The 20,931-nt window shown below is 44.0% G+C and overlaps 1 protein-coding gene across 1 annotated transcript in view; it reads left to right on the top strand.

The window, feature by feature from the left end:
• PKD1L1 (polycystin 1 like 1, transient receptor potential channel interacting) overlaps positions 1-20,931 on the top strand; it is a 128,079-nt gene that overhangs the window by 101,100 nt on the left and 6,048 nt on the right. Inside the window, exons 48-51 of the mRNA XM_058534776.1 lie at positions 3,222-3,356; positions 5,552-5,782; positions 9,674-9,835; positions 10,686-10,856. Coding sequence (XP_058390759.1) covers positions 3,222-3,356; positions 5,552-5,782; positions 9,674-9,835; positions 10,686-10,856 — 699 coding nt within the window. The remainder of the gene's footprint in view (positions 1-3,221; positions 3,357-5,551; positions 5,783-9,673; positions 9,836-10,685; positions 10,857-20,931) is intronic.

Below are 20,931 nucleotides of genomic sequence, written 5' to 3'. Positions count from 1 at the left end.
AGGGGGAAAGAAAGACTCTGAAGGAGCCCATGCAGGGGAGGACCTGGGTTTTCTCCTTAAGAAAAAGAACACAATGTTCTTTGTTACAATGCAAATGTTGCTAAAACTACAGGCTTGTGAATACATCCCTGGGCCCTCCCGGGCTGCAAGGCAGCTGTGCAGGCAGAGCCCTGATGTCAAGCTTCACACTCAAACTGCTTTTGAGCTCAGCAGGATCTCCTGGGTCCTGACACTGGGCACAGACCGGGCATATATCACATCCCCCTCTCCTCCTTCAAGTCTCCATTAAATGCCACCCCCTCCTCAAGCCTCCCCCCACTTCCTAATCCCCTGTCCTCATGCACTTACCAGCATCCACTACAGTCTACATTGTACTGACCTCCCTGCAAGGCTGGAAGCTCCAGGAGGGAAGGAGCCGATGGGAGGGGACGAGCTGCTTCCTGACTGTCTGTGGGCATCGCTCTCTGAGGTGACGCAGGGCTTCCTGGTCTACGCTTCACGGTGTGTCTGCGCTCGTCTGCCCTTTTCCTACTGTCTGGATTCTGGCTTGGCCATGGTCTCCACCACCCCCTAACTGTGGCTGCGATACCCGGCTTTTCCTTGCCTGCGTTCGGACGACTGCTGGCTGGTGCCCGGCTCTCACTCTCTCAGTGCCTGGCTTACGAGAGCATCTGATTGATCACTGATCAGTGGGCTCCGGCCTTGGGAAGGGGGCGGTATACAGAGTGAAACACTTTGTAGGGTGCTCTTTTCATGGATGTGGGTACGGGAGGTTTTCTAGAAGGATCACAGTGGGGGCAAAAATGAGTGTGGTCTAACACACCTGCCTGGGAACGCACAGTGAACAGTCGGTGGTCCTCCTGACTTCTGGCTGTGGGAAAAGAGTTTGCCTTTCACGACATGGAGTAGTTTTTCACTGATGTTTAGTCTTTCTCATCCTGTTCCTTGCCCCCAAATCTTTCCTGGGGAGATCCCCTCTTCCCTGAGGATTCTGTCTAGGCCAAATGCCAATTTCTGACTCCTCCCTTAGCTTCTGAGTAAAAGCTAACACGTACGAAAGTTTGCACCTGCCAGCCACTGTTCTAAGTTTTGCATATACACATGTACGTTAAGCTACACACCCATCTAAAGAAACAAACATTCATATCTGACCCATTTTACAAACGTGGAGCAACTAGCCCAAAGTCACACGCGTCTAATTAGGGGCAGAACTGGAAGTGGTCCCTGGTCTCAGGGACCTGAATAGCCACATGCCTAAGCTCTGAGCACTAATGCAATGGACGGGCCATCAGAGGACGCTGTCCACCATGTCTTGGCCCAGGGATGTGTGAGGCTGAAGCCTGTGGCTTGAGCTCTTCAGTTCTGTGGCTGTGTTGTTTTGTGCCCAGGGCCAGCCCTCGGGAAGTGTTCCGTGTATACGGTTAGCCCCTCTCCATGCTGGCACCTCGGCCCTGCCCCCCTGCAGCTCGCCCTCCTGACTCCACTTCTGTGGGCGCCTCCGTAGAGACAGTCAGAGGGACTTTAGCTCTGTCTTAAGTTCACTGAAGCTGCTTCCCAGGTGCTAGAAAAATGAGGTGTCCTCACGACAAAATGAGTGATTTTCAAATGCTGGGGTTGGACACACAGGGCAGAGGCTATAAATTTGAGTGTGTTGACAGGGAAATGCACAGGCTCTGGAGCCAGCTGACCTGAGACCCGGGCCTAGCTCCCTTTAGCCTCCTGCTTTGAGCTTTTATAAGGTGGGGCCGTGATACATAACTGGCAGGGTTCTGTTAGGATCTGAGCGTGTGTGTATTTGCACAAACGTGGACATACACACAGATCCCTCAAGCACAGAACGTGGTTCATGGTGAATGTTCTGTAAATGAAAGTTATAATAACTTAAGCAGTCTTTATGCCGTTCCTTAAATCAGGCATTGGCAGGAAAGGGGTCCTTCCACTCTGCACAGAGAGCTGTGCTGTCCAGCTGTCCACTGCAGTAGCCACTAGCTACATGAGGCTCTTGAGAACTGTCAATGTGGCTAGCCCAACTAGAGATGTGCCAAAAGCGTAAAATACTCACTGGATTTTGTAAACTTAGTATGAAAATTAAAAATTTAAAATATCTCAATAAAAACTTTTATGTTGAATATGTGTTGAAATTATAATGTTTTAGAAATTAGAATGTTTTAGAAATAAAATATACTATGAAATAAATTTCACCTGTTTACATTTACTTTTTAAATTGTGGCAACTAGAAAATTTCCCACTCTACCTGTAGCTCGAACGCTCTCTCTGTCGGTGCTGGCTAGAGCCAGTCCATGCCAGTTTCCCCAGGCTCAGCCATGCCCACTCGCTTTGCAGGGAACCAGGGGTGCCACAGAACAGACGACCCGTCTTGGTTTTGGTTGTCAGAGGCCGTTGTTGACCTTGCACCAATTGATGAGAAAACAAAATAAAAAGCCTTGGTCCTTTGCCCATGTAGATTTTAAAACATCCAGCTTGCATTTCTTTTTCTGACATGATCTTGGCGAGAGTAGATGAGATCATACACCCGAAAGTGCTTTTCCGGTGAGCCCACTTGTAGAAAGGTGAACGGCCTTCTTGGAGGACCTGTGGGGGTGTGGACAGGCGTGTGGGACATGGAGTCGGGAGGCTGAGTGTGAATCCGGGATCCTGGTGTGAACTCGGTCTGCTGTTTCTTCAGTGAGGCAGCTTTTGTTTGGTCATCTTGTATATCTGAACCATAGACTGCATAGGTAAAAAATGGGAGTGCTTTTAGTTTTTGTAAAGATTAAATCAAAAAATATGTGCATGAAGAGTGTTGTTAACCTGTAACATATTCTGTGCTTATAAAGGGAGGGGAGGGAATCAACAGCACTGAATGTTTTCCAGGTCCCCTTCTGTGGGGGGTGATTTTTACAGCTCAGTAAGCTGAGGCTCAGATGAGGGAAATGCAGGCCTGAGCTGTCCTGATCTTTATAGAAATGGCAAGGTCAGAATTTAGACCTGGTCTTTCTGAAAATGCGTTATAACTTGTACTTACTCCTTGTTCTGACCCAGCCTCCCCTGCAGACATCCGACACTGACCGTCCCTCGGAGATTTGTGGTCTCTAGAACTTGTGACATCCAATGCCCACCTGCGCCCCATTTCCCTCGTGCGTGGCCCACAGATATGAATACGTCTGTGCACCTTCTATAGTTGGTATGACGCACTGAACTGCTGTGTTCTTCTGTCACAGAAGGCGAGATGGCTCCAGGGAATCCTTTCATTCCTCTTGATACTGAAATGCATTTATCTCCCTGGCATTCAAAACACAGTGATGTCCTGCTCCTTCAAGATGTGCCGCTCGCTCTCTAGCATCTTTGCACCAGGGGTAAGAATTCTCCCCTTTACAAGTGACCTCCCCAGTAAACAGATACAACCAGTGTATTCTCTTCACTGGGCCTTTTCTCAAGGCGAAACAGCATCTAGAATTCCAGTCTTCTACCCATTACGGGGTGGTTTTAGGTTGCTGATATCCCTAGTTATGTAATGAGTTATGGCCATGACAGCAGTAGCCATGATTGATTAAACATTGCTCTGCTTTACGCTTTCCTGTGGCATATTATTATTGCTACTAACGTGAGTAGTTATTGTCACCTGTTGAGCTTTTTCTTAGTGCCAGGAATGGTGCGTGGGGCCTCATGTAATTACCTCAGTTAATTACCACAACCATGCTGCAGGCAGTCCCGGTTCCTTTTTAGAGGAAGAAGCGAGAAGCTAAGAGCAGTGACGAGGCCCTAACCCTTGGGTACTTAGGTTTTCCCTCCACGCACTGTGTCCCTTACAGGTCGCCACTGGCCTGCATCACCCTTGCTCCTAGTTTTGGCCCTGCACCCAAGACCTCCCTGCGAATACATTGGAACTCACTTTAGTATGATTTACTTCCCAAGTGGAACTGCACACGATCAGTGGGACTCAGGAGAAAGACAACACAATCAGGAAAAAGTAAGGGAAAACAGGTATATAGGTGCTTACCTGTAGGCACGGGTTCTTGGGAAGCCTGGCTCCAATCCAGGGGCCCACCTCAGTCCAGGGCTGGCCCTGAAGTCTGCTTGGGTGGGTGAAGCCTGGAATCAGGAAGGCCAGAGTCCTGCTTGTGGCCCTGACAAAGTTCCTGGGGTGTGGGAGAGTCCGACCCGGTCCCAGTGGGGAAAGATCTTGCTCCAGCCCAGCAGGCTCCAGTACAACCCAGTTCTGCCTCCACAGCAGATGGTCATCAGGGCAGAGGGAGGGTCTGGCCAGGGGGCCTGATTTGCAGGCTCTGGCTCTCACAGAGCACGTGGGAACTGAGTACAGATCCCCAAACCCTACTGGCCTTAGGCTTGGTGGGACAGGCCCAGCACACAGGACAGAAAGAGCAGGCCAGGGAGTCAGAGAGACCTGGGTTCAGGCCCCGGCTGTACCTCTCCCGAACCCAGTCTGGGAACCATGGCCAGCTACCAAACTCGCACTTCCAGAAATGTATGAAAGGTGTGTGCCTGGAATGTTACTACGGGGCTTAGAGATTATGTGTATGTGGAACTTATCTGGCTGTTAAACCGGTCATTATTATACCATTTAGCAACATGCAAAAATGTCTCTTTGTTAAGGAAAAAGCCTGGAATGTGAATAAACCGTGTCCAAATTTAGCAGCATTCCAACTGTTTGGAAATTATGCATGCATAAGGACAGGGGCTAAAAGGAGGACAGGGAAGCACATAGCTTGATTACTCAACATGGGTTGTTTTCTTGCTTCTGGGTCCACTGATGGTGTGCAGTTCCCCTTGGGGAGTAAATAATACTAAAGTGAGTTCCAGTGTATTCATAGGGAGGCCTTGGGTGCAGGGCCAGGGTGAGGAGCAATGGCAATGGAGGCTAGTGCGGACCTCTGGGGGATGCAGTGCACGGCTATAGCTGCAGCTTGGGGTTGGGGGGCCCCTGTGATGGACAGTCCACATGCAGCACGGACCCATATGGACCTCTGACAACTGGCTAATGGTCTGCTGTGTAGGCGAGAAAATGCTGGTTGGCACCAGTGCTTGTTTGGGTGATGGTGCGGGCAACATGTATATCCTGGGCCCATGATACAGCCCTGACGCTCCAGGCCAGGTTCCCAGTCTGTTATAACAACTAGACCACTTCGCCTGAACTCACGTGAACTCAAAATTGCCCTTTCCCGTCATTTCTTAAGTGGTTTATTTCACTGAGCCTCCAGCAGCTCAGGGTGCAGAGGGCAGGGAGGAGGGGGCGCTGGTGGTGGAAGGCAGAGGAGGAGAGAAGGACGCTGGACACCTGAGCCCCTGAAACTGGGGGGAGCAGAGCTGGTGTGGAGGACACTGGGGCGGGGGCAGGAGCAGGGACCCAGACAGGGTGCACCAGATGGAGACAGGCCTTTTGGGGATTGGTTCTTAAATCCGGATGACATGATCAACACTCCAAAAACTGCTTCTCCAAGCTTTTTGCTATTTTAAAGCATTTAGAAATGAGTCTTGGGCTCCCATGGACCAGTGCCCGCACGTCAGTTGTCATGGGTTTTTCTCCCTGCAGTTGGTGGGGGTCCTGATGCTGGCTGCCCACATCCACCTGTGCGGATTTCTGCTCTCCACCCGGGCTCTCCCGTCTGGCATCTTTGCAGACTCCTTCCACGGGCTGCTGGTTCATTTTCCAGGAAGAAGCCAAAGACACACATTCCTTGGCCTTTCCAAGTCTGACCGGCGGGACATGGCTTGGTACTACGGGGCTTTTTTTATAGCAGTGACCACTCTATGGTTTGGAATGGTATGTGCTCGCGTTCCAGACTTTGAAGTCAGGTTTGCAAAAGTTTCAAATGCTGTCAGGGTGAAATGCTCTTTGGTCCACGCTGCAGGCCAATCTTTACGGTCACGACTCCCTGAGGCCCAGCTGTCCTGCACTGGGCGGGAGCTGAACACAGTCGCCTGGACTCTTCATAGCCTGGAACAGCTCCAGCAAGACAGTCAACCACTCTATGGTGCTGCCGCCTCCAGGGAGCCTCCGGGGCCCTTGCAGCACTGAGCGACTTCTGTCTCTCTATGCACCTGATTTCACACCATCTCACACTGCTGCTGCTGCAGGCTCTCCCTTGCCTTTTTATCTTCGTCCTTCCATTTTATAAAAGGTTCACTCCATCAGTCAGCCTTCGTTGGACGTGTTCTCTGGGCTGGGGACTGAGTTAGGAATGGGGCTCCCTGGTTCCTGCCCTCCTACCAATCTGCCACTTGCAAACCTAGTCATGTCACTCACACACACACACACTCACCAGCTTAAATTTCTTCAATGGAAGAAGAGGTTCCCCTTGACCTCCCCCCGTCGCCCCTTCTTAGTGATAACAGATTTAGCAAATAAAAATACAGGACTTCCAGTTACAGTTAAATTTCAGTAAATGATGAATAATTTTTTTAGTATTAGTATGTCCCTGCAATAGTTCAGACATACCTATATGTAACAGTTTTTTGTTGCTTACCTGAAATTAAAATGTAAATGAGCATCCTGTATTTTGTCTGGCAACCATGCCCACCTCAGCTCTCACCTGCTCTGCCTCCTACTTCAGTGGTTCTCAGCCGGCTCCTCCTCAGCTCCTCCTCAGGTTTGCTGCATCCACATTTCGGGGGTGGGGCCTGGCACCCCGATTTTCGGAATCCTCCAGGTGTTCCTGTTGAAGACTCGGGGTTGGAAACCCTGCTCTGTGTCCAACTAGGCACAGTGCCCCAGCCAGCCCTGATGGCACGCGGGGCCCCTGCAAATGGTACACTGCCTCCCCTCGAGGTCCCTCCCCTACGCCCCACTGGGTGTAAATCCTACACAGTCTTCAAAAACAGCGTTCAGTGTGGAGTCACCCCAGAAGCTCTCCCTGACTCCACCACCCCAGATCCCAGCTGGCTGGCCCTGCCCTGACTCCCACGGGGCTCCACACACGCTTCCTCCTTGCACCTACTGCACTGTGCTCCTGTGTTCTCTCTTCCCTTCGATCTCTGGCTACGTTCACAGCAGGGCCCTTGGTGTGCCTGGCTTCTCGGGCAGTTCCTAACACAATATAGAGCCCAATACAAGCTAGCAAATTGAATATTCAAGCTTCGTAAGTGGGTAAAAATTCTCTGCAGTCCTTAAAAGCCTACCAGATTTCTAGTTGAGTAGATACAGTAAAATTAGAAGTGACTGCACAAGCTCACACCTTGACACTACTCACACCAGAGCCCTTTGCTTCTTTCAGTGCTCCTGGCTGCCTACTCACTGCTCATTTATCCATCCATCCATCCATCCATCCATCCATCCATCCATCCATCCATCTATCCATCCATCCATTCACTCATCCATTCATCCATCCATCCGTCTACTCATTTGTTAATTCATGCATTCATTCAACAATTACTTAATGCCTATCATATTCAGGCAGTGGTTAGGATATGGTTCACAGTCCATAGAAGAAGACCTGCATATTAACAAAGAATCATAGCAATATTTATATTTTTGATACGTTTCCTCTATTGGATATGTGATTTGAAAATATGTTTTTCTATTCTATGGCTTGTTCTTCCATTCTCTTAGCAGTGTCTTTCGCAGAAGTTGTTAATTTTGATAAAGATCAATATATCAATTTTTTCTTTTGTGGATTGTGCTGGTGTCATGTCTAAAAATGAGTTGCCAACCCCAAGGTCACACATATTTTCTCGTATGTTTTCTTCTAGAAGTTTTATAATTTTATGTTTTACATTTAGGTTGATGGTCCATTTTGAGTTAATTTTAGTATAAGGTGTAAGATATGGATCAGAGTTAATGTTTTTTATATATGGATATCCAATTGTTCTAGCCCCATTTTTTAAAAGCATATCCTTTCTCTGTTGAATTATTTTTGCATCTTTGTCAGAAATCAGTTGACTGTATCTGTGGGGGTCTGTTTCTGGGTTCTCTAGTCTATTCCATTGATCTGTTCTTTTACCCGTCCCACACTGTCTTCATTATTATAACTCTATAGTATATCTTAAAATAGCATAGATGAGTCCTCCAAGTTTGTTCTTTTTCAGTTTGGGCTATTCTAGTTCTTTTGTCTTTCCATATCAGTTTTTGAATCAGCTTATTGGTATCTACAAAAAAGTCATGCTGGGATTTTGATTGAGATTGTTGTGGATGTATTTGTCAAATTTGGAGAGAATTGATATCTTAATAGTATTGTTTTTCAATCCCAGAATACTGTATATCTCTCCATGTATTTAGATCTTCTTTGATTTCTTTCATCGGTGTTTTCATCATATAGATGTTGCAGAATTTTATGCAATTTTGAAACCTAACTAGAAGTTTCCTCAAAGAGCAAAAAACATAGAGACTAATTTGTTCTAAATTCTTCATGTTCTTCATGAGGACATCAGGAAGTCCTCACACAGCAGAAGATGGGCCTTGGTGGAGGAGCAGGGACCAGCTTGTGGAGATGACTGGGAGCAGCGTTTGGGTGAGGGGCAAGAGGAAAGGCCATGAGGAAGGGCCAAACTGGAGTTCAGGGTCTCAAGGTCAAGCAGTCGTAACGTTGGAAAGGATGCTTGGAGCCAGGAGCGGAGGACCTGGAAGGTCATGCTAAGGCACTTGGACTTTATCATCTGAAACAGGGAGGCAGTGGTGCACGGGGTCTCTGAGTACATGAGTCAGGTCACGTCACTGCAGCCTCGATGGCTCGCATGGCTGTGTGGCCGGTAGAGTGGGAGGCCTCAGACCTACACACAACTGTGTGTACCAGGGCTGTCTTCAGGTACCTGAGCATCCTTGTGGGGTTCTGATACATTGTCAGGGGTTTGAAGGATTCAGGGCTGATCAAGGAAAAAGCTATGACCATGAGAAGCATTAACACACACAGCTGTATGTGGGCAACATTTTGACAGGTTTGCGTGAGGGGTCCCTCACATCATGAGACCGTCCAGAGGTTGCATTGCAGGGCCACCATCAAGAAGGGGAGAAGGGAGAGGGAAATCTTGGGGAGGGGGTCAGAACGGGGTCTTACCTGTGCAGGGGATGTTTGTCACACAGCAGCATGCAGGAAGTCTCTAGGTTAGAGAACTCCCAGGGGTAGCAGTGTTTTGGGGTCTTGTAACTGCAAGGCCTGTCTTACCAGTGGGTAACAGGTGAGGTTTAGCAGGGTATACAACGCAGGCTCTGAATGGCTAAAACTTTGCTTATTTGGACTATTTTTAAAACAACTGAATGTGTAAAACTTTGAGTTTGGTGCCCGTAGGCTTTTTGAGCTAACAGATCTCAGCCTGCAGTGAAGAAACAAACAACCTGGGGCTCGTTTATATAATGAGTAAAGGCACGCATTCTCTGAGCCCACCCATTGCCCTGCGGGGTTCGCCAGAAGACCCCGAAACTGAGACGCAGAGGTTACATATGGAAATGCACATCATGTTAATAATCTTCTTCCTCAACTCTTAGGTATTGAAAACATCCTTTATAATAAGATTAATTTCCATTGCTGAATCCATCTTGCTGCAATTTAGTTCAATTCATGAAAGATATTTTTCTGATGTTTTTGCTAAGCAATTACTGTCTTACTAAAAGGTCATAAAATAGCATCATCAGATATAATCTCCATTTCATAGCCTTTCAAATTAACAAAGCTATTTTTTTTTGTCCGATAACATGAAATTTGTCTTTTTTTCTTTTCCCCAGCTGAGAGTTTTCCTCATGAGTCTTGGCCAAAAAAGAAAATCTTTTCCAAGCAAATCTCTTGTGAGACTTAAAGATGTGACTGCCTACATGTGGGGGGAGACCTTCACCCTTCTGGGACTAGAAAGGCCAAAGTTGGAAGAGACTGAGATGGTTCAGAATCATGTAAGCTGTGGATCTCGTATTAGTGAGCACAATGGCACATTCAAGATGATGGTCATTGCAGACTTTTGCTTTCAGTTACTGACGCATGTTTGCAATTCTGTGCCAAATGTCATTGCAAAGCCATAGAATTTTTACTAGAAATTCTAAAGCATTTTGCAGATTACCAAGCACATTCTCTTCCATTAACTCATTATATCCTTAATGACCCTGTAAAGTTGGAAAGATGGAATTTATTATTTTCCCCCCAACAAACACACACACACACCCCACTCTGTCCCTATAGAGTTAGTCATTTGCTTTTGGTTCCTGCTACTAGACCCAAACTTCTCCCAAAACATGAAGACAGGCAGCGTTTGAGTGTAGTCAGCCCAGACATGAATGCAAATAAATCAAAGCTAGTATTGACACACTGAATGCCCAACTGTTTTCCATGGCTGATATTTAGGCATCACTCAGTGCAGTTCTGAAGCCAGTGATATGTAATCATGATATTGTGCATTTTTATAGAGCTTTGCTCTTTATCGTGTACTTTCCCATATGTTATTGCCTTTAAATCCATTTCATAGTCCTTTGTATAGGCATTCTGAACCATAACACTTGTGTGCATACTTGTATAGGACATCGTGAATGAGGTACGAGTGTGCATACCTGTATATGACATTGTAAATGAGGCAACTAGATGTGAAGAATCACGCCCAGTGCCCAGGTCCTCTGACTCCAGGATCCAGTGTGTTTTCTTAAAAAACACAATACCTTCTAAAGTTGGTACCACGAAATGCTTCAGAAAATGAGGGAAGAAGAAAAATTAGGTTCTTGAATGCATTTACTAATCTAATTTTCTTCCCTTCAGAATTACTACCTGGATGAATTTGCAGATCTGTTAGATGAGCTTCTGTTGAAGATTAATGGTTTGTCCGACAGCCTACAACTCTCTTGTCTAGAACAACAATCCAATGATACGGTGGAGGCCAGGGCAGAAGATAGTCCCTTGGCGGGTGTTTCTGCTTACCAAGCTACTGGGGTAAGCAAATGAAAAATTATTTTTATCACTTTTTTTTATAGCAAAATGTTTTTTTTCAGTCCTAAAGAAGGTTTGAACTAGTTGCTATTCTAAATCATGAGGCCCATTTGCAAAAATGTTCTCTAAGTGTAAGTAATGCCGGTGGTGAGATTTCTGGCAGAACTGAAGAACTGCTCAATAATGTAAAATGTATGATGTGACTTCCAGCTTAAAATGATGGCAGAAATAGCTATCTGCTCCCTTACTTCTGATTACACCTGGAATCAACAAGGAGACTGAGAAACAGAAATGGAAACTCCATCCTCTCAGACACTAAGAAATATCAATGACCCAGAACATGACCAGGAATCCCAAGGATGGCAGCCAAGCCTAGTGAAAATTAAGCCAAAGCGAAAGAGGACACTGCCACTTCCAAGAGCACACGGCATTCTCCAACCTCAACAGCACACACGGAGGGCTGACTGAAGGCCCCTGGCTTGGAAGAAAAGAGAATAGAACACAAAAGAGCTAAAAGAGTCTCTCTGAACCCCAACACCACAGAGTTTTGGGGACACAAGATTGAAGGAAAGCCATCTTTATAAGAAACTGTCTGTTGATGTGGCCGGCAGAGGAGGGGCTGTTCATGGCTCACAGAGATGGAGTCATGCAGACCCACACACGGGGGCTAGGTACACTGTAAGGAAGAGGAGTGCTGGGCTGCGGTGATAGGTGCGTTCTAGTGGGGGTTTCCCTGAGATCCAGAGAGATCCTCTGCAGCCCAGACCCATCATCATCACAAGTCCGAGTGGCTGTGAGAGTGCTCCCTGGAGAAGATGAAAACTGGGGTGCCTGCTACTCAGGCTCACCCCTGGCCATATAACAACCACGGGGGAAAGCGCCCCTCAGGCAAAGATGCACTCCCTCTGCAGAGGTGAGCAGTCACAATAAGTGCAAATCACCATTGGGTCTGTGAAACATGCTGCAGGAGAAAGTGATAGTTAAAAATGACCAACAGAGAAGGAGATGAAGATCAGCCCTTTGAAAAAGATTGCAATAGACAGGTCAGATGGTCACCAAAATGTTCTCTGCAGGCAAAAGTACATTCATGAGAAAATGACCTCTTTGACAAAGAATGCAAAGCCAAGATGAAAGAGCTAAAAGAGGAAATAAAAAGACTAAGAATAAATCAACAGTTGAGAAAAGAAATGGAAAAGAAAAAGAAAGATGCCAAAAATACAGGCAAAGGGAAAAAAAGAGTAGTAGACTCACAGAAAAGAAAGTGAAGGAAATGGACAACGGGTTTGAGAAAACTCAGCAAAATGAGATTTAAAGAAACAGAGTGAAAACTGATTTTAAGGAAAAGAACACACGTGGAAGTCAGACAAAGAAGAATGTGCATAAGACAAAGAAAAGATCTATGTAATTAGTGTCTCCCTCCACGCTCAAAGAAAGCCCAGAAAATATGAACAGAAAAAAATATTTAAAAATATAATTTAAGAAAGCTTTTGTGAAATAATCTATATATTTAAAAAGTAATTTTATCCCAGGGAAGAAATAGATTCAAATCTATTGAAACAAGAACAAATCCTAATAAAATTACTGGACTTAAAAAATAGAGAATCCTATTGACATCCAGATACCCTCCCTACCCAAAAAAATCAAGTCACTTCCAAGTGATTAAAAATTATTTAAACCAGATGGTGCAGCGGTTAGGTTCACACATTCCGCTTAGGTGGCCCGGGGTTCGCTGGTTCGGATCCTGGGCGCGGACCTGCTCACTGCTCATCAAGCCGTGCTGAGGTGGTGTCCCACATAGAAGAACTAGAAGGACCTACAACTAGAACATACAACTATGTACTGGGGCCTTTGGGGAGAAAAAAGGAAAAAAAAAAAGAGGAAGATTGGCAACAGATGTTAGCTTAGGACCACTCTTCTTCCAAAAAAAATTATTTAAAGTTTATTAATTAATTATCACTTAAATTATTAAAAACTAAATGTGCATATCAGTAGAAAATTGGGCAAATGATAGGAAAAACAATTTTTATAGACTAGGAAATATAATGTCCCATTGTGTAGAAAAATTAGAAGAAAGAATCTGTGTAGAGAAAAAAAGACAGGATACCACTTATTATGTTTGTAACATGAAAAATATAATGAAAAAACTTTAATAAAAAATTTTAGAAGGAAGATGACTGTATGCATTTATATTTATACCATAAGGTTACTATTGTTATTTCAAGATTATAGGATGAAAACAGAGGACAATGTATCTACTAAATTAGTGCTTAGAGGAAAATCTATGGCGTATGTTATGCAGCAGCAACAAATGAAATCAACTAAGTATGTATTCAGCTCAAATAGGCAAGAAAAAATATGCACATACACATGCACGCACACGCATACACACACTAAGTAAAGCGGAAGGAAGGAATTTGTAAAGATGAACATGTAATTTAGTTAAATCATCAGCAAAAATGAATTAACCCAAGAGATGATGCTATTAACAAACAATGAAATAGATAAGTTATTAGCTCGTATATAGCTAAATATGATGAAAAAGGTGAGTACGATAAATATACAAAATAAAAATGAGAAAGGGAAAATTACTTTAAGGAAATTAAATGAACGATAAAACATTTGGAAAGAGAGAACAGCTATCAATACACCTTATGCACCAAATGACTTGAGTGGGGATAGAAATCTTAAACAGTATTTGAAGACTCCTGCCTCCAAAAGTGCCTTCGCCCAGATGGTTTCACAGGTGAAATATACCAAACTATTAAGAAACATATAAGTTCAAAATGCTCTTCAACTATTCCAGCACATAGAGACAGAGAAGAAGCTTCCAAATGTATTTTTATGAAACAAAGCAATTTATTGATATCAAAACTGAACAGAAATATCCCAGATTTAAAAAGACAAAACAAAACAACTACATGCCGGTCTTATTGATTTTTGATACCAAAAAACTAAATAAATAAAACATTGGCAAGGGTTCCCACCCAATCCCTAAAAATGGAATTGAAGATACCAGGGGACTATGTATGCCCAAAATGTGGAACCTGGTGGTCCCCTACAGATGCAGGACAGGAAGCTTGTGGTGCTGTGGTCTTAATATTTGTCCACGGGCTCTGTAACCACTGTGAGGGGGGACGTAGACCTTCTCCAATGAAGAGAGCTCTCCTCTGACTCCCCTGAGGATATGTAGATATTGGAGTAAGCTGGGATCAAGCCAGATTCAACTAAGCCCCTCCCATTTTTTCATTGAGGAGAAAGGGCCAAGAGATTAAGGTGCTGTGCCCACTCCTGGATTCAATCCAAACAATCCTCTACATTTCCCGTATTGGGTTGCTGAAGAATTCAATAAAGCAAATGGCTCTCTCCTGTTAAAAAGTTACCTTGAATCACATCTAACCTCTTTATTTTATCATTGAGGAAATTGAAAAGTAGATAAATCAAGTTTATTCCCAAAATACGTGAAGCAAGTTAAAGGTTGAATCAAGAGATTAGTTTCATAAAATAAAAAATAAATATTCAACTAATGGTTATGCTCGGTATGCCGAGCATACTGCATAGTCTGAAGTACAATGGGGAGGATATGTGCTTGTACCTCCCCTCGTGGAGCTGGTGGTTTATGAATGAACAGGTCAGCCAGGTTCACGTTACAACATGGTACCCCGTGCGTGTTTATCTTGATTTCTCAGAAATACGTATCTAGAAATCATGAAACAGAGCTTTAAGAATTATTGTCTTCTCAGAAGAATATTGTTATCATTGGAGTTATGATCTCAGCTAAGAATGCAACCTGACCATTGTGACAACATGGATGGACCTCGAAGACATTAGGCTAAGTGAAGTAAGTCAGACAGAGAAAGACAAATACTGTATGATTTCACTTATGTGTGGAATCTAAAAACAAAACAACAACAACAACAAAAATCAAGCTCATGGATACAGAGAAGAGATTGGTGGTTGTCAGAGGTGGGGGTTGGGAGGTGGGAGAAATGGGCTAAGGGGGTCAAAAGGTACAAACTTCCAGTTGTAAAATAAATAATTCATGGGGATGTAATGTACACCGTGGTGACTGTAGTTAGTAATACTATATTATATATTTGAAAGTTGCTAAGAGAGTAAATCTTAAAAGTTCTCATCACAAGAAAAAAAAATTTTCTATGTATGGTGACAGATGTTAACTAGACTTATTGTGGTGATCATTTCGCAATGTATACAAATATCGAATCATTATGTTGTATACCTGAAACTAATATAATATGTCAATTATATCTAGATAAAAACTTTTTAAAAAAAATGCAGCATCAAATAAAAAACATTAGCAAATAGAGTCCAGTATCAGATTAAAAGAATGTGCCATGATCATATGAGTTTTAAATCAGGAATAGAAATGTTTTAATATTAGAGAATGTATCAATAACTGTCACCAAAAAATGGAGGAAACTATCATTTGATTTTCTCCATGACTGCATTTGATAAAATTCAACATCCATTCCTAATTTTTAAAACTCAGTCAATAAGAAAGAAACTGACATAATTTTTTAAAAATAAGAATATATCTCAAGTTAAAAGCCGGTGCTATGTCTAATGGTACAATATCTGAAACATTCTCATTGCATTAAAGACAAGGAGAGAGTGTCAATTCACAAGTCCCATAACAACACTCTTAAGAGATTTATCTCATCTCATTCCTGTATGCACACTTACCTTGTTTATATGTTTAATAACTCATGGCTAGAAGGAGCTTCAATTTAAGTTTCTGGCATGGTTGGTAGTCCTTTATATACACAGCACAGGCCATTGTGAGTCCTTGTATAATCACAACCCGTAGTCATTTAGGCTCATTTCCTAAGGCTTAGAAAACAATTTCCCTCAAATGGCCGTGGAGGCTGGCAGCCGTTATGTCTTTGCCCTTTCAGCATACTGCTCTTGTTTATGATGTGGACAGTGCTCAGCAGCAGTGCAATCATTAATCTTCATTTTGTACCATGGGAAAACACAGTTCTTCCTAGGCCTACTGCTGTACGAGGCCCTTATCACGGGTGTGGTGCTGCCAGGACGGGCCTGTCTCACCTGGCTCCCGGGGTGTCCCGGCCTGTGGACCTCAAGTTTCTGCAGCAGGAGTTTAGCTGCCCTGAGTGGGCCAGAACCGGGAATGCACTTGGCCTTCAAATGGGCCAAGCAGCCTGGACATCATGGAATGACCCTCTTTTGTACGATGTGGTCTGAGGAAACAAGCGTGTGAATTTCCTCATTTCAGGGCAGTTATTTCTTCATCTTAACCATTAGTGATTAAGATTTGTATCTTTACAAACTGGAAGGATTGGATGCCTGAAGGTCTCCATAACCACCTACAGGCCACATTGTTCTTTGTGATTTCTGAGTGACTCACTGCAGTGAAATGCTGTGGGGCTGCCAGCGTCCGCCGTCCTCGTCCTCCTCGTCCTCCTCGGCTCCCGTGACGTTCCTTGGCTCAGGAGAAAAGCTCCACACCAGTGGGTGCTGCTTACTGAGCAGGTCTGTGTCCCCTGGGCGTCCCCTCCCAGGTTCTTCTTGATGCCCAGGTTTCATCACCACCGGAGGGCCGCGCTGCTTTGCAGGGGCAGGCCAGGCCACTGAGAATGCGGATGCAATTTAGAGATGCCAGAAGGGTTTTTCCTCACATATTTTCCTCTTGGTTTGCTTTTATGAATGTGATTGAGTAAGGCAGGAACTCCAGAAGGTCAGGAACATCCTGACCTCAGGTTACACAGTCTGCCTGAACGATTTTTGGTCCTTTTTTTTTTAAAAAAAAGTGTAATTCCTTAGCACCCACCTGCCGGTAGGGAAGTTGGGAAGTTTTGTCTAGCTGTGGAAAATCTGCGTTCACTTTCTACATCTGTGGTCCTCGTGACAGTAGCTGTGGGTCTACAGAGAGGGCTGGTGCCCGCAATGTCCCCGGCCTTCGGTCTCAGAGAGGTCTGTGTTGTGAGCCCTGTGGGGCACTGTTCTTCAGGACACAGGAAGCCATCAAGAAGGTGGATTTTCTTTCAGCTTCTTCCCTTCACTTTGCCAGTATGTGGGGTAACTTGAAGGAGATTTAGAAGACTTGGCTTTCCTTAAGTCAGACAGCCTGCGTCACAGAAGCCTGACTGTCGAGGAAATTTGCTGAGCTTCCCCCTCATATCCAGGAGTGTTTGTCATTATCATTGGTTCTCTAGACCCAACTTGGTGAATCTTCAGTGACTCAAAAGGTTTTCTAACTGATGATGCAAGATCTCTGAACACACTAATTCTTGAGGAGAATTCTTGAGGAGAAAACTGGCCTTGAAGGGTTTGTTCAATGAAAATATCAACTCAGCCTGAACATGCGGAAAGCATGGATGCCCTAGAGGGGCAGGTAGGTCTGATGGTCGAGCGTCTGCTGAGGGAGATTTGGTTTTAACCACTGGCTGGGTGGACCTTGGGCAGTGACTTAACCTTCTCACGTCTTTATGTCCCCCTCTGTAAAAGGACGCTGGTAGAGGCTTTCCCACAGGGCCACTGAGAGCAGTAGCTGTCAGCACCTGCGCACAGTACGAGCTCCCTATGGGTTTTTTATATGCTTATTAAAACTGAGTTTCGAGATTCATTCATTCATCAAGTATTTTTGTGCCAGGCACAATTCCAGGTGCTGGGGGTCCAATGATGAACAACATTTACTTGAAAGTAACTATGTCCACCAGGAAGACACAATATTCCTGGAACTTGGAAAATATAGATTGCAGAATTATAGGCAAAGTTCTGGGCAACTTTTGTGCCCCTTTGGATCAGCAGTATGATGTGTTTCTTCATGGGAAGCTGAGGGGGCCATTAATGATGCAAACATTGAATTAAAACGAGGCTGCCCAAGCAGAATGCACCCCTCATAACTCCCGAGATTCACTCGCTATGCAAGGACCAGATGATTCCTGGATTTGACTGAGAGTGCTGCTGGTCTGCCCTTGTTGGCTGAGTTATGTCTCATTCACTGTCTCTCTACCACACTGCTTTCCACATCTCAATAAATATATATGTAAATATACATGTAAATATATACACAGTAAATTGAGTGCTGAGCAAAAAGAAGCTACTGGACTGTGTATGTGGCTAGAAAGGGGGCAAATAATAAAGTTAATAGAGCAAAATGTTAATAGATGATTCTGAGAAGAGTATGTTGAACTCATTGAGCTCATTGAATGATTCTTGCAACTTTTTTGTAAGTTTGAAATTATTTCCAAATGAAAAGTTTTTTGAGAAGAAGCTATTGTATTATTATTCAAGTAGAAAGATGAAAAATGATTGAGTCACAGTTGTGGGATATGATTAGTTTTAATGGTTCTTATTGTTTTTTCTAGGCTATTCTATATGTCTAAGTCTATCTTGGAATTTTTCCCTTGCTGGACATCACAAGAAAAGCTAACTAAATTTCATAGAACTATTTAGATATGATTTACAAATACTTAGTATATTGGAAGTGGAAATAACCAGACAGAAATGTTGAAGCAGACAGCCTTCTGAGATAAATTTTCTCTGCTTCCATGGATTATGTAAAGTCTGCTCACGATAGCTTCACAAGAAGGAACGTTTTTCTAGCGGCTGATTCATTCCTTCCTGGCAGACACGGCTCCCACAAAGTTGAAATATTATTGTTAATCACTTTTTATTTAGATATGTGCTGGAATAGCATTTGAGGGTCTATGGATATAAACCAGGACTTCTGTGTTACTGTGAAGTCGTAATTTATTCACTTGAACCAAATTCTCTCCTAGTGAGAGCCAAGAAAGTTGAATTCTTAACAACTAAAATGCACTATCAGCTGGCTTCCTTTTGAAAAAGTTTCTGTTTCAGCTTGGAGTCTTACTAACTATAATTATTCCCCCAAATAGGTAAAATACTGGATTAGTTTGCTAGGGCTGCAGTAACAAAGCCCACAAACAGAAAGGTATTGTCCCACAGTTCTGGAGGTCTGAAGTCCACGATGGCAGTGTCAGAGGCGGGCCATGTGCCCTCTGAAGGCGCCAGGGAAGGAGCTGTTCCAGACCTCTCTCCTCGCTCCTCATAATTCCTTGGTTTATGGCAGCGTAACTCCAGTTTTTCATGGCATGTCCCTGTGTGCATGTCTCTGCGTCCAAAATTCCCCTTTTCATGAGGACACAGTCACATTGGATTAGGGTCCACCCTCATGACCTCATCTTAATTTGGTCATCTGCAAAATAACATCACATTCACAGGTCCTAGGGGTTAGCACTTCAACAGCTTTTGTGGGGGACACGATTCAACCAGAACAAATACATTTAAGCAACTATAGACATCTGAAGACAAGGCTTACATAATTTTTTAATTAATTCCAACTTTTCAAGAAATATAATTCCACTAACCTGCCAACAGTAAAACAAAATATGCAAAAAATTTCGCAAACTTTCTATTTTTTACTCTGTGTAGATCTTCATTTAGGGAGGCTTTCATAGGAATGACGTTTGGGTGTTAGTACATGTTGATTACCAAAAAAATTAAAAAACAAATGAATCATTGGAGTTCTTTGACTCTGAAAAAGATCAGGTAATAACCAAAAATGAGTTCTTTTTTGCAGTTTTAAGTAGCAGTTTTAAATAGGAACACAATTGGGCCGCCCCTACAACCACACAGGTGATAGAACGTAATGATATAGGAGGCCTCTGAGGTCAGGGGCTCCTCATCACGTCCTCCCCAGTGAGTGAGCAGCTCATTCCGAAGGGATACTGCCATGTTAGAATCCCATAGAGACATCCCTCATCCACGTCAACAAGACCACACCTTTAGTAAAAGATTGAGTCCATTTCCCTAGGGGCTTGGAAGTGTCTATCTTGGGTAAATTCTGATGCAGCAGTTCGTCCATTGGCCTTGCCACCTGTAGACATGTGCTGAGTAACTTATCACGCAACATGAAGTTGAAGGGCTTGGTAACTGAATGGTTTTCAGTGGGACCAAGGGAAGGGGACGAACAGATTCAAGAGTTTCCCTGTTAGACCCCACACTCCCTTCCTAGCATCCCATTAGATCTTTCTTGGGTGGAAGAGAAAGAGTCCAAATTACAGCTAGCACCCATGGATGTGCCACATCCAAGAATGTCACCACTCACTGCACCAGTGTGGGGATTTATTTGATCAGATCCTTGGACACCAAGTAAATGAAGAATGAAGTTGTGAAAGCCTCTGGGGCTGGGAGAGTCCTATTCCAGGGCTGACCGTCTTGACGTCTCTCGCTATTATAGATTTCCTATATAATGGAACTGGTTAAATAGCACTAAAATACTAGCCTTTGGCCTTGAAAAAGTAGAGACCTTAAAAAAAGCTGTCTCTGCAGTTGGTCTGTGTTGAATCATTTTCCGGAGACTTGTGCTTTGCTGGGGCCTCCTTCTTGCAGTCTCTGCTTTCATACGTTACTGCACTTTTTAAAATCATCTTCCTGGCCCTGCTGTCAGGTGAGGAGCAGGGAAACTTGATATCAAAGTTTAGGAATTGAACTGACCTTTGAAGGACCTTAGCAACGCCCAGTGCCCCGCAGAGAGTGAGCAGAAGCTGTGGATGACAAAATTGCTAATTCTCATAGACAGCTGGTTTCTTGGATGCTGAGTCAGAGTGCAGAGGGGAGGGCCTTCATGCCTGTGCAGAAGGCGGCTGTGCTGCATAGCAACAGTGATCAGAACAGTGTGGTAGTGGCAGAGGGACAGACACAGAGATCACGGGACAGAACAGAGAGTCCAGAAATAAACCCACGCAAATAGGCCCAACTGATTTTTGACGAAAGTGCAAAAGCAAGTCAATGGAGGAAGAATAGCCTTGTCAACAATGGTGCCGGTGCAGTTGGACATCCAGAAGCAAAAAAAAAGAAAAAAAAGAACTTTAACCTACACCTTACCTTAGACAAAAATTAACTCAAAATGGATCATGGACTTAAATGAAAAATGTAAAGCTATAATATTTTTGAAAAAAGAAAAACCAAAGGAGAAAATCAGCATGATCCATAGAAGAAAAAATTGAGAAATTGGACCTCATCAAAATTAAAAACGTCTGCTCTGCAAATGACCCTGTTAAGAGGATGAAAG

Source organism: Diceros bicornis, chromosome 41 (assembly GCF_020826845.1).
Source record: "Diceros bicornis minor isolate mBicDic1 chromosome 41, mDicBic1.mat.cur, whole genome shotgun sequence".
Lineage (NCBI taxonomy): Eukaryota > Metazoa > Chordata > Mammalia > Perissodactyla > Rhinocerotidae > Diceros > Diceros bicornis.
Note: the sequence above shows the minus strand (reverse complement) of the source record. Positions and strands in the feature narration are given on the sequence as shown.